Genomic DNA, 13,147 nt, shown 5'->3' with positions numbered 1-13,147 from the left:
TCAGAGAAAGACAAATACTGTAGGATCTCGTGCATATGAATCTAGACCACGGCACAAAAGAATGTACATAACAAAGCAGAACGAGACTCACAGACGTGGAAAACAAACCCAGCGGGGAGACGCGGGGGCGGGGGGTGGATTCAGAGACACAAACTACGAGGTACGAAATAGGTATAAAAACTACAAATAAGACTATGTTGTAGGCACGGGGAAACATCGCCTTCATTTTGTGGTAACTTTAAGTGGAGTATACTCTATAAAAAATGGTCAATCACTTTGTTATAATCCTGAAACTAATAGAGTCTTGTAAACCAACTATATCTCAGTTTCAAAAAATCATGAAATAACTCTTGAATGTACTTACACTCCCTCGTGCCAAAAGTGCATACATGTTTAGGTACAAAATATCAAGAATTTCTCCCATTTAATACGAACCAACGTGAATACTGTGACGATTTGGGCGGGGGGAGGGTTCACAGGAAAGAAAACATTTTATTTTCCAGTTTCATACGCTTTGGGAGGCTTATCATAGCACTGATTAGTTAAATCATCTACAAACGGCCCACATTTGCCATGAAAACCATCGCATTCCCCGGTTCTAAAGCAAGTGAAGGGGAGGGTGGCGCAGGACCCGCCAGCAGGGCCCCCCGAAAGGGCAGCCCTGGTTCGGGAACCTCCTCCCCTCAGCTGCAGCGTAGGGGTCACAGCCCCCCCCCGGGGGGGGGGCGAGGCCACGGCCCTCCTCGCGGCCCAGAACTCACGCCGCGAGTTGGCGCGAGCTGGACATCGACTACCGGCCGCGGAGCAGAGGCAGCAGAGGGTCAGAGAAACCCGAGAAGGGCGGCGAGCGGCAGGCGGCGCAAGGGAGGCGGCAAGAAGACTGCGACGGCGGGTCAATGGGGTCACTGCTGCCGCGGCGAGGCCGGCGCAGCCCCGAACACCAACTAGACCGGAAGGCAGAGAACTAAAAGGGAGCCTCGCTGCCATCCGAGAGTACCTACCACCCGAGAGTACCCTGCCCCGGAAACGGGAGGCGACTCAGTGACAACCCGCACACATCTGTTCACACCGCGCCTCCCTGCAGAGCAGCCCATGGCCCAACGACAAACCCAGGACACAGACGGGGTCCACTCGTCACTGCCAAAGCCCCCTGGGGTCCCGGGAGAAAAGGATGGAAGCCAGGTGCAAAGTCTCACCTCTTCTTTTGGGCTCAGTCCGGTTCCGAGGCCACAGGGGCCACGCGCAGAGGCCTGGCACCTGTCACGACCGAGGGACTGGCGCCAGCGCTGCGGCCGTGGGCACCACACCTCCACTCAGGATGCAGCCCAAGGCCCAGAGCAGAGCTGGCGGCTCCTCCCCACAGCCCCTGCCCCCCGCGCGCGGTCCCTAGGACAGCCGGTCCCCCTCAGCCGAGCCGGCCATCCCTGAGAACAAGGCTTTCCTTTGCTTCCGACCCCAGCTCAGTCTCTAGAAAGCCACTGGGTCTGGCGAGCTGGGCTCCCGAGAGACAATCCGCAGAAAATGAGAGCTCAGAGCAGCGTGGGCTGCATCTGGCTCTGGACCCGAGAGCTGAGTGTCGCACAGGGCGTGAGGGCAGCCAGAGCCGCAGGGAGACATGTAAGGACAACAGCGCTAAACGTGCACCTGCGGGCGTAGGCGGCGCTGTGTGAGCCCAGCACTGTCCAGGTGCAGACGCGATGTGCCCTGGGGCGAAGGACAGTTTAAAGGCTGTGGCCCGTGACCTCTGTTTAGATGATGTGACCTGAAAGAGTGGAATGGGAAGGGCCCTGGAGGTCCCCCAGACACCTTCCTCTCGAGAAGTGGGGCCTGGGAACCTGCCAGACTCGTCCACAGCCCCAGGCCCCAGGCACAAAGGGACAGGGGCACAGCCAGGGCCAGAAGGCCCGCCCAAGGCCGAGGGCCGCGGGTGAAGGGAGGCACTTCTGAATCCACCAGCCGTCACAGATCCCCGAGCACCGCAACTAAGAAGCTTTCAAGAATAATCAGTAGCTACAGACTTGCTCTTTGTGTGTGTGTGTGTCTTTTTTTTTGGTCTTTTTAGGGCCGCACCTGTGGAATATGCAGGTGTCCAGGCTAGGAGTCTAACTGGAGCTGTTGCCACAGGCCTACGCCACAGCCACAGCCAGGCCAGTTCTGAGCCTTGTCTGCGACCTACACCACAGCTCACGGTAACCCCGGATCCTTAACCCACTGAGTGAGGCCAGGGGTGGAACCCGCAACCTCATGGTTCCTAGTTGGATTCATTTCCGCTGCGCTATGATGGGAACTCCTAGCTACAGATTTCCTAAAACCAAATTTTAAACAGAAATTAATATTCCTAAACAGTTAAGGTGATAAAAATAGCAACATGTCTGAAAAATGAGTGACATGAATCAAACTTGACTAAAAGTACATGTGCATACATAAATAACATGCCCACATTCATATATGTGCACACACACGCATATACAGTCACAGGGTCTTATACCTGTGCGAAAAAATTCAATTAAGGTATTTAAAGAGATTCTCCAAATTAGTTCACATTTACTTGCACTGCACAAATTAGGTTACATACCATCGGGAATTGTTCTTGCATTTTGAAGGTCTTTTACCATCATTCTGGACATTGGTCTTTGGTGAAAACATAGCCACACTGTGGAAAGAAGGGCTCTACGTCACTCCTAAAGATCAGACGTTCTGAGCTTGACAGACCTCTGCTGCGCAGTGAAAACATAAACACATAAGTGCTCCCCATGTCCCATGTTAGTAATAAACTGAATATTTGACTAATTTGAGCCAGCAATCCTCCAGTTCTACTCCTACACTGGCTGTTCCGCGACTGGGAGCATAAGCCGTGTTTGGGTGCTGAAATTCCGGACGGACTGTCCTGTGTACCTACAAAGAGCGGCTCCCTAGAGAAAACGAAGACAATCCCTCCGCAGTCAGGCTCGCAGGGCAACATGCTCAGATTCCATCCAGAGCCCCCGGAGCAAGGCGGTGGAGGGGGAAGCCTGGGCCAGACCTGCAAGTTCCCCGGGGGCTGGTGGACGGGGCGGGGACCCACCAAGAGGAGGAGCAGCACGTCCCACCCAGAGACCTGAATGGCCGGCTGGAAGCACCCCAGGCAGGGAGGAGGCGCAGTCAAGGTCGGCGGTCAAGGTCGAGGTCGGCTTCACCGCCTCCCCACCTGTCCTCACGCGGTTCAGGGACTTGCATGCTGCATGTCCTCATCCCGAGACCCCACTGAAAACCGGGTAATACCACCTGGGACCTCTGCCCGCTGGTGCTCAGCGCTGTGGGTGGCCTGGCCTCCTCCCGCCCCCGGCCCCACACTCACAGCGGCCCCTGGAGGCCACAGGAGACAACCGGCAGCCCACCACTGCCCCGTTGCAGGGCTTGGACTAGGGCGTGATTTACTGCGCGTGAGCCCAGAATCCGCCGACCCGCTGATCCATCCATCTCCCCCTGTGTGTGCGGGCGGGGAGCAGGGGTGCTTACGATGGGTCTGGGGTGGCAGGTGCTGCCCCAGGCCCAGACGTTTACAGAACGGGATACCAAGGAGGGCAGGGGATGTAACATCGTATAAAGAGCGGCCAGGCTCGGCGGCCTGGACCCCAGCAGCAGCCTCTCCCACACGCAGGGAGGGAGGCGCCGTGCAGAGCCCCGGGGCAGGAGGCCCGGGCCAGGGGGCGTGCAAGGATGAGGTCTGTGGAGACGGTGGGGGCAGGACCCTGGCGAGCCTCCCAGAGACCCCGACTGTTTCGGAGTGGGCGGCCCCTGGGGCTCCGGGCTAAGAAGGCTGTTTTGGTCGCTGTGCTAAAAACAGATGAAGGATCAAGATTTGGCAGAAGGGTGGCGGTGTGTCTGCATTTTAAACAGAAAAGCCAACTCTGCCTCTGAGAAACGCGGGGTTCCTAAAGAACCAGGGAACTCGGAGGCTCTGGGGCACCCGAAACTTCTCCAGTGTCCTGCTGTTCCCCCTCCCCCACCTCCGACCTCCCCTGACCCAGCTCAGGCAGAGCGGCTCACTCCTTTCAAAGACGTTGCTTCTTTCAAATACACCACATTGTAATGCTCGGTGTCCAGCACGGCTCTGCCCCCAGGAGGGCAGTGCAGCCGGGCCTCCGGCGCTGTGTACCCCTCCAGCTCCCACTCCCTCACCTCACTAGACTGGCACCGTCACTGTCAGGGTCAAGGACCAGAGGCCGATCCGAGGCTGGTACACAGCAGGCACTCAATAAATGCTTGCTGCTGCAGCTGATGCCACTTCCGCAACTGCGATGTGCTGGGGTCCCCGCGTCTGTCCCTGTCCCCACCTGCACCGGGAGGCCCCACGTGTCCTCCTCCGGGGCGGACAACTCACCGCGGGGCAGCTGTGTATCCAGACGACGTGACTTTACTGTGGAAAACCAGGGGCTGGTCCTTTACGACGGCCCGAGCAGCTGGGTAAACGTATTCAAAGAGGAAGCAAACCGTTAACACTGCTCCCTGGGGGACAGGAACGCACTCCCCAAAACAGCCAAGGCCACACGATCTACGGATTTAAGAGGTTTCCTACCTGGTGCCAAGCCAACAAGACCGAAAAGGTTAAATCAAGGCCCTTAAAAGCCTGCGTGCGCGCGCACACACACACACACACCACACACACACACACACACACACACACACACACACAGAAAAGGCATCTTTCTCACTCCCTCAATGATACTGACTGCAGAGTGTATTTCAAGTACTCAAGTGCTGAACCATCAGCCCCCAGAGGGCGCGATCGGAAGAGGCTGCCCACGCGTGATGGAACAGGCCCACGTGGACCTCAGTCTCTGGAATTCTGTCCACAGGACCCTAAAATCCAGCCAGCAAGGAACAATTCACTGTAGGGGCCTCTACAAACAGAAAGAGCAATTATCTTCAAAATTATCTGGGAGTTCCCACTGTGGCTCAGCAGGTTAAGAACCTGCCACAGTGTCTGTGAGGACATGGGTTTGATTCCTGACCTCACTCAGTGGATCAGGGATCCATCATTGCCATAAGCTGCAGTGTAGGTCACAGATGTGGCTCAGATGTAGCTTGCCGTGGCTGCGGCACAGGCCAGCAGCTACAGCTCCAATTTGATCCCTAACCGGGGAACTTCCATATGCCACAGGCACAGCCCTAAAAAGAAATAATAATTTTGAAAAATATCTTAAACTAGGTCAAATTTCTCTCTTATGTTTTTATCACGATAGAATAGTAAGAAAGACAAGCCACTAAAACATAATTACATCCATGATTTTAATAGCAATGAAACCACTTATCCTATTTTTTTTGGCCACACCCACAGCATATGGAAGTTCCCAGGGCCAGGGATACAACCCGCACCACGGGAGTGACCCAAGCTGCTGCAGTGATGCTGGATCCTTAACCCACTGGTCCACAAGGGAACTCCCCCATCCTATTTTTAAGATGCTGTAAGTTTCCCACAGCACTTTTGATTGATTAGAACTCTGATTAGATCTCATGAACTTACCACAAATATTGACAAATCTCAAAAATGATTTTGGAGTTCCCGTTATGGCGCAGTGGCTAACGAATCCAACTAGGAGCCATGAGGTTTCAGGTTCGATCCCTGGCCTTGCTCAGTGGGTCAAGGTTCTGGCGTTGCCGTGAGCTGTGGTGTAGGTCGCAGACGCGGCTTGGATCCTGCGTTGCTGTGGCTCTGGCGTAGGCTGGTGGCTACAGCTCCGATTCGAGCCCTAGCCTGGGAACCTCCATATGCCGCAGGAGTGGCCTAAGAAAATGGCAAAAAGACCAAAAAAAAAAAAAAAAGGTTTCACACAAAATAATTATGCCAGAATTATTTTTACATACATTTAATACTTGGTGTTCAACATGAATATTCTGTCCAAAATTATAAAATAGCTTCAGAAAAAAAGGGTAATTACATAATATTGAGCAATTCTAAAAATAGATCTCTTATTTTTTTAAACAAAGAAATTCAGTTCTTTTTCTGGAACTGTTTCAAACCTGATAACTTGAGCCACATTCTCGCCAAAAACCCATCGAACCCACTGGGCACAGAGGCACCCAGGGAGCTGAGACCCAGAGGCCCCAGGGGAACAGGAAATACAGCTGCGCCCAGAGGGCCCAGAAAACCTCTCCAGCTCCAGCTCGGCATCAGGTGAGAAGGACAGACCTCTTCCAAGAAAAATAAGGCCAAGAGGAAAATAATTTCAGGATAAGATAATAAAGTTAGAGACACGGTAGTGAACTTGACTATGAGAAAGTCCTGAAATCTTGAAAGCACTAGAATAAAGTTCATAAATACATAACTGCATATTATTTTAACAAATGCTTTAAGCATTAAAATATAACTACACCTCATCAACTATAATTTTTCATTATTTATAGGCTGCTTTGTAAGTAGAGGGATGAGATTATAGCATGACTATGAATCCATCATCGCCTTCAATTTTCCATATGAATATTTTCTAAATAGCACATAAAACTGTCATAGAAAGTCAATGCTTTAAAATGTCACCAGCCTCTGGATACAAAGCAAGTACAATCTCTGTGATAAACCTTACAGTTTAGACAATTGTTCTTACTGAAGGGTTTGTTCTAAAGCTTGAGTGTCACTTAGCCGTGACGTCTCGGCTCGGCACACAGATCAGGTACGCGCATCTGGAAGGATGCACACTGGTAAAAAAAGTTGACTGCATTTTAAGGGGTGCTCTAAATAAAACGTGTAAAAACAAGCCATAGAAACAAGTGAATTCAGTGGGGGAAAAGGGAAATAAAATCACGTGTTTCACCATAGATTTTGCCGCATAGAAATGTGCACTTTGGAAATGCAGTCCCTGGCGTGGCTGATGGCAGCTGAGCACACTCCTAAAGGCAAGAGACAGACGGCATCGCAATCCAAAGAGTTCCTGCAAGTAATTTTCTTCAAGTGAAAACATATTTGGAATTTCGGAATATTCTCTGAGCCACCTGGTATCATTCCACCCATTAGCTATTTTAATTAATATTTGTTAGTCACAAGTTATTCCAAAGAATTCTAATACAAGTCTATTTGGGGTATTAATTAAGAAAATGATTCAAAAAGACTTTCATGTTGCCCAACAAGATGAAGTTACTTAATGCCAATGAACTTAAATACGGTTAAAACGGTAAATTTGATGTTATTTCTCTGCTACCACAACAAAAAAATACAGACAAGAGGCATGTAAAGAGATGCACGCTACCACATATAACCAGATGCACAGCAAGGATTTACCGCACACACAGGACGTGATATTCCCCACCTCCCATAAACCATAATGGAGGAGAGCCCAAGGGAAGAATATGGACAAACTCACACGCGCAAGACGGACACACTCGGCTGCGCACCCGAAATTCACACAAAATTGTAAATACTTCGATTAAGAAACAAAAAAAGTGTGAGTTCCTGTCGTGGCTCTGCAGGTTAAGAATGACTAGTATCCACGAAGATGCAGGTTCAATCCCTGGCCTCGCTCAGTGGGTTAGGCATCCAGGGTTACTGTGAGCTGTGGTGTAGGTCACAGCGCGGCTTGGATTTGGTGTTGCTGTGGCTGCGGGGCAGGCCAGCAGCTGCAGCTCCAACTCAACCCCAGCCTGGGAACTTCCATATGCTGCAGGTGTGGCTCTAAAGATAAAAATTTTTTAAAAATGAAAAAAGAAATAAGAAATAAATGAACAGAAACTGTTTTTTAAAGAACATGAAAAACAGACTCCCTAACCCTATGAATAAAGCACAAGATCACATTACATACCGAGGTCATTTGCCATAATGACCCTTCAGGAATCTAAACTCTCTGCGGGAGCTGCTGTTTGAAGGGTGGAGCTCACTCCCGTTTCTTATGCCATATGCTGCAGTGGGTATTCAGACGGACCCTCCCGCAGAAAAAAACAAAATTATACATGAACAATATTTTTTAATTTTCGTAAAAGGCGCACAGCCATGATGACAAAGGAGGGTGAACTGAAGTGGGGGCTCAGGGCACCGGGGTCTCCTCTGAGCCGCCCCCCATCCCGGGCACCTCTGCTCTCACAGTCCCCTCCCACATGGGCCCAGGCACGTGCCCCAGGACCTGTGCTCAGTCCATCTTGCCCAGCACTGCATCCCTGAACCCATCACACCTCCGCCAGGGCCTCCGCCAAGCGTGGGAGAGATCGTGCCTCACGGGCCTCATCCCGCAACCTCACGGCTGTGTGAACACGGGACCCAGGCTCGCCTCCCCCCTGGACCGCGGGCTCCGGAGACAGCAGGGCTTTGGTCCATCCTGCCCAAGGGCATCCTTACCCCGGGAACGGTGCCCTGCACGTGAGACAGCCCGCGACAATGTGCTGAGTAAGCGGATGTGCGCACAGCGTGATGTGAGATTTCGCCGGGAAGTGCGGTTCCATGTGTGATGCGACACACGCTGCTGTGGTGTTTGGTGGGTGTGGAACGGCGTGGCGTGGGATCTGCGGTGTGAAGTGACACAGGGCAACGTTCTATGTGATGTGCTGTGTGACGTCAGGGGATGAGCCCCAGGATGTGCGGGACCTCACGTGATGTGGTGTGTGGCGTGACGTGGTAAGCGGTACAGGCGTGCCGGGACAGCCAGCGTGACATGACACGACATTCGACGGGACGTGGCATGCCGAGGCAAGACACCTCATGATGGGAGATGAAGAGGGCCTTCTGGGGACGGCGGCCGAGAAAGCACAGCAGGGAAATGTGGGAGACGGACAGGAACGACAAATGGCTTAGGAGGAACTGGGGATCAGACAAACGCAGGCGATGAGAAGCGAAGGGCCGAGCAGGGCCAAGGCTGGTCCCTGTGCCCACGTTGGACCAAATGCCGTTCGGCACCCAAGCCAGGAAAGAGACGGGCGCGGCTCAGAGGAGAAGAAGGGTGGGCAGGCGGGGAGGTCGAGATTTCATTAGGAGACAGAAACATTAGGAAAAAATAGATTTACCACCAGAACAAAATATTTTAAAATTTGTACTGAGGAGTTCCCCTCATGGTTCAGCAGAAACAAATCCGACTAGGAACCACGAGGTCGGGGGTTCGATCCCTGGCCTCGCTCAGTGGGTTAAGGATCGGGCGTTGCTGTGGCTCTGGCGGAGGCCGGCAACTGCAGCTCCAAGTGGACCCCTAGCCTGGGAACCTCCATGTGCCGTGGCTGCGGCCCTAAAAAGCAAACAAACAAACAAAGACTTTCGTCTAGCCTGAGTCGCAGCTCCAGTGAGGGACCGAAAGGCTGACCCTCCAGGCCCCGAGTGTCGCTCAGGAGGGAAGCCTGTCCTGAAGGCAAGGACTCAGGGCTGCTGGTGTCACCCACACCAAAGCGGCCGTGAGGGCGGGCCTGCCTGAGAAAAAGTCCAAGAGAAGAGGCGGGGACGGTCTGTGCCCAGAGCCACGGGACCAGACGTGATGGCCAGGCTGCACCGGGGGCAGAGAGACGGAGGCCCGGAGGCCAGGGAGGGAACGAGAGGGGCGCTGATCCGCCACGACCACCGTTTACCTACAGGCCAGTGAGAGGTGTGATAAGACTGACTACAGCTTTGGGTTGGCTACTGAAGGGAATAAAAGTCATTACCAATGACTCTTACAGTAAAAATAGGTGGACTATAATGAAATCTACTCTCTTAAAATAGAAGTTAATCGTAAAAATAATTTCCTTATAAAAAGCAACATGTAGGCTTTTTGGATGCTGTTTAGAATAAAACAATGAGAAAACATTTTGAAAGAGGAACCATGTACTACGGCCTGGCTGATACAAGACACCCGAGAAGCAGGCTGGGGTGACAGGACGCACAGGGCGGGTAAGGAAGCGTCCACGTGCTTGGGCCATGCACGCTCAAGGGTGCAGAAGAAAAACAGCATCGCGTTTGGATTTGGCTTTAAAATTAAAACGCTGCTGCGAAGAGCAGCAAGAACAAGCTCTTCTCACAATCTCTAATCCCTGAGTGTCCGCCAGTGCCAGCGCCGTGCCGGCCACCAGAGAAACCACCCGGCGTTTTGACGGTTCTGAATTGCTGCAATTATACCCAGCTCAGGAGAAGGTCTGGCACATCCCCCCACCACAAACCGTGTGAAAACCTGCGAGAGCCAGAGAGAGGAAGGAGCCGAGGAGGAGGCGCCGGCGTTTCACCTCGACAAACGTGAATTCGCCAAGCGACAGAGCAAAGCTGAACACACATCCCTCGGAGAAGGGACGGGCCCGCGTTCTGTATTTCAGAGAATGTTATACTAACCAGATTGTTTCTGAGGAGCCAGCTTAGCACTTGTTTCTTCAACGGGTCCAAAATACAGGGGAGAGGTCGATGAGACACCGGAGCTAAAATAAAACCACAGAACTGAACCATGAGAACAAACTTACATGACGGCGCTGCTTCAGGGAAACATGCCTCTTAAAGAGTCACGAATGATGAATTCCTGCACCGCGGATGTGCAACGGGCAGGGAGGGAACGCTTACCCTTCTAAGAAATGAAGTTACAGGCATATTTTTCTTGTTACAGTTGTGCCTGCGGCATATAGAAGTTTCAGGGCCAGGGGTCGAATCGGAGCTACAACTGAGGCCTCTGCCACAGCCGCAGCAACACCTGGATCTGAGCCGCATCTGTGACCTACGCCGCAGCTTGTGGCAAAGCCGGATCCTTGACCCACTGAGCAAGGTCAGGGATCAAACCCACATCCTCACAGAGACAACACTGGGTCCTTAACCCACTGAGCCACAATGGGAACTCCCTGAATTTCTATCCTTAAGAAAAGGGCTGTCGTAAAATCTATATCCTATCCTGAAATAATGTTCCACATGGAAATAAACTACCCGTCGCTGTGTTTTAAGCAAGAGAGAAGCAGCAATGTGAGCAGTAAATTCTCCCAACGGGGTTCAGTCGGGAGTTTACGAAACTTTCCTTCTAGGCCTAAGGTGAAAAGGCGACTAAATCCTCCCACCTGCTGCGCACACATGCACACATCCTTCCTGGAAGGCCGTACCTGGGCAGCACAGACAGACGGGCCCCCACGCCGGGGTGCGGCTGCGACCTCAGCAGGGCGGCCAGGTCCACCTCCAGCAGGGCGATCTTCTTCCCAAACAAGGCCGAGAGCAGGCAGAAGGCCTGCACAGGACAGGGCAGCAGACTCGGTGACCCGCCGCGCTGGGGACACGGCTTCCCGAGGCCAGACCTGCTCGGGTCTGCTCGGGCCGCCCGGCTTGCCGGGAGGTGGCTGCAGCACCCTGTGATTCGCCGACCTCCCACACAGACCTCCCAGCAAGTCTGTCACCGTGACAACGCGGGGAGGCCAGGGCAGACTGTGGAGAGGGGCGCGCTGCAGGGTCACCACCCACCTTACGACCGCAGGGTCTGCTCATCATCGCACACGATCCGGCAACTTGAATGCTGAGGCTCCCGAACTCTGAATTCCAGCCAAGAGAACAGACAAGAAGGTGTGGGGGTGCGGGTGGGAACCAAGGGCCGTCTCCCGGGTGCCCGCTGCGCATGCCCAAGCTGGGGGCGGGGACCTGAGGACGAGCGGACTGGCCCTGCCTCTGGGCAGCTCAGGGGCTGGGGAGGGGGGGAGCCTCCAAATGCAAATACGCGACATGGCTGTGAAATGCCAGGCAGGACAGCGGCGGGGGACAAGGCAGAGCCAGGGCCAGGGGACACTGGGCTGGGCCTGAAAGGACAGACAGCAGGAAGGGGAGGCAGGCATCGGTGCTGAGGCCAGCAGGGGTTTGGAGAGGCAAGTAAAGTCACAGGCACACAGGTGACAAGGGAGGTGTGGCTCCCACAGGAGGTAAGGCACCACCTGGGCTCCATCCCAAAGCAGCCGGGGCCCCTGGAGAGCGCAGAGCAGGCGGGCAGGTGCCAGTCACTGTCCCCGCAGCTCAGCTCAGCGTACAGAGTGACAGACCTGAAGACAGCAGGAGGGGCGAGGGGACCACGAGTTCAACCTGACGGGCGTGAGGGCGCCCAGGCACCGCCAAGGCTGCGGTGGGAACTCGGACAGAGTCCTCGATGTGGCCTTGGCCGAGCCCCCAGAGCACTGAGGGGGGTGATGCACACGGAGAGAGAGGACAGGGGCCAGGATGGGAGGGGAGGCTGCATCCATGCGAGGCCAGGCTGTGACCCAGGTGAGAGCCTGTGACCCTAGGGACCAGAGCGTCTCGTCCTCAAACTCAAATGCCAGGCTTCCTGCACTAAAACTGTTACCCCAAATGGCAGACGAAACTACTAAAGTTACTTGAATGTCGGTCTTACCCTTGAAATGTAAAACAGCCTCCAATTCAAAGTTTGCCAAGTTAAATATGAATAAACCAGCCGAGCTTCCAATCCACAAGCAGCTGGCGTTCCTGGAAGAAAGACTAAGATTAAAAGGAAAGAAGAAAACTCGGCAGAGCTCCTCTCCCTCAGCTTCAGCTCCCCAGCACCAAGGGCTACACTGCTTCTCCACACGGGAGGAGCAGGTGACACAGGACCTGAGAAACCTGACGCCAATTGCTGGGAGGCCACGTTAAGTCCTGAGCAGAAGTGGGGTCACTGCTCCCTGAGGAACAGTGGGGACACAAGGCCTCAGACCCTCTGGGCAGCTCAGGCACAAGCCAAGTACTGCTCCCACCCTGTCCCCCCCCCCCCCCCCGTGCAGACCAGGCAGGACGCCTGTGCAGAGACACGGCTGACCGGCCTGCAAACACAGCGGGGCTGCAGCCACACCAGCAGCCTCCTTGAGTCTCCCAGCCCCGCAGGACCAGAGGCTGGTCCTCAGTCCTCTCCAGAGCTCTCCATGCTCTGTGCAGAGCAGAGGAGAATGGACTCAAACCACAGTCATTTCATCAGAATTACACGGTGGCTTCCTAGCCTTGCTGATCATTTAAAATATTTCTATCAAACACAGATAGATCAAATTACTTCGGGGTCAAGTTTAAATGTATGATACAGGGCACATGTGGGGCAAGGTTTAGAATGAGTTATGATCTCGTTGACCCTTTGCCCTGATACAGAAGCCAAGATGTCGTTAGACTTGGGTCGAGAACATTTGTAATCATCTCCTTTCTATTATTAAACTGACTCAAAAATAACCGGCCAAGACTACCAACCTTAACCTTTAAAATATGCAATCCTAAGAGCACTTACAGTTATTGCTACTCAAC

The 13,147-nt window shown here is 53.4% G+C and overlaps 1 protein-coding gene across 2 annotated transcripts in view; it reads right to left on the bottom strand.

Moving 5' to 3' along the window:
• Nucleotides 1-13,147, bottom strand: part of WDR27 (WD repeat domain 27) — a 141,616-nt gene that overhangs the window by 98,520 nt on the left and 29,949 nt on the right. For both annotated transcript variants that reach the window (XR_002342137.1, XM_021085668.1), the window contains 6 exons: nt 12,258-12,349; nt 11,345-11,412; nt 10,993-11,114; nt 10,247-10,329; nt 4,364-4,442; nt 2,576-2,653 (listed from right to left, as the gene is read on the bottom strand). Coding sequence is in view for 1 of the 2 variants with exons in the window: in XM_021085668.1 (XP_020941327.1) it covers nt 2,576-2,653; nt 4,364-4,442; nt 10,247-10,329; nt 10,993-11,114; nt 11,345-11,412; nt 12,258-12,349 (522 nt within the window). In the remaining variant the exon portion in view is untranslated. The remainder of the gene's footprint in view (nt 1-2,575; nt 2,654-4,363; nt 4,443-10,246; nt 10,330-10,992; nt 11,115-11,344; nt 11,413-12,257; nt 12,350-13,147) is intronic.

Source organism: Sus scrofa, chromosome 1, assembly GCF_000003025.6.
Source record: "Sus scrofa isolate TJ Tabasco breed Duroc chromosome 1, Sscrofa11.1, whole genome shotgun sequence".
Lineage (NCBI taxonomy): Eukaryota > Metazoa > Chordata > Mammalia > Artiodactyla > Suidae > Sus > Sus scrofa.
The sequence above is the reverse complement of the archived record's forward strand: the minus strand, read 5'-3'. Positions and strand labels throughout refer to the sequence as shown.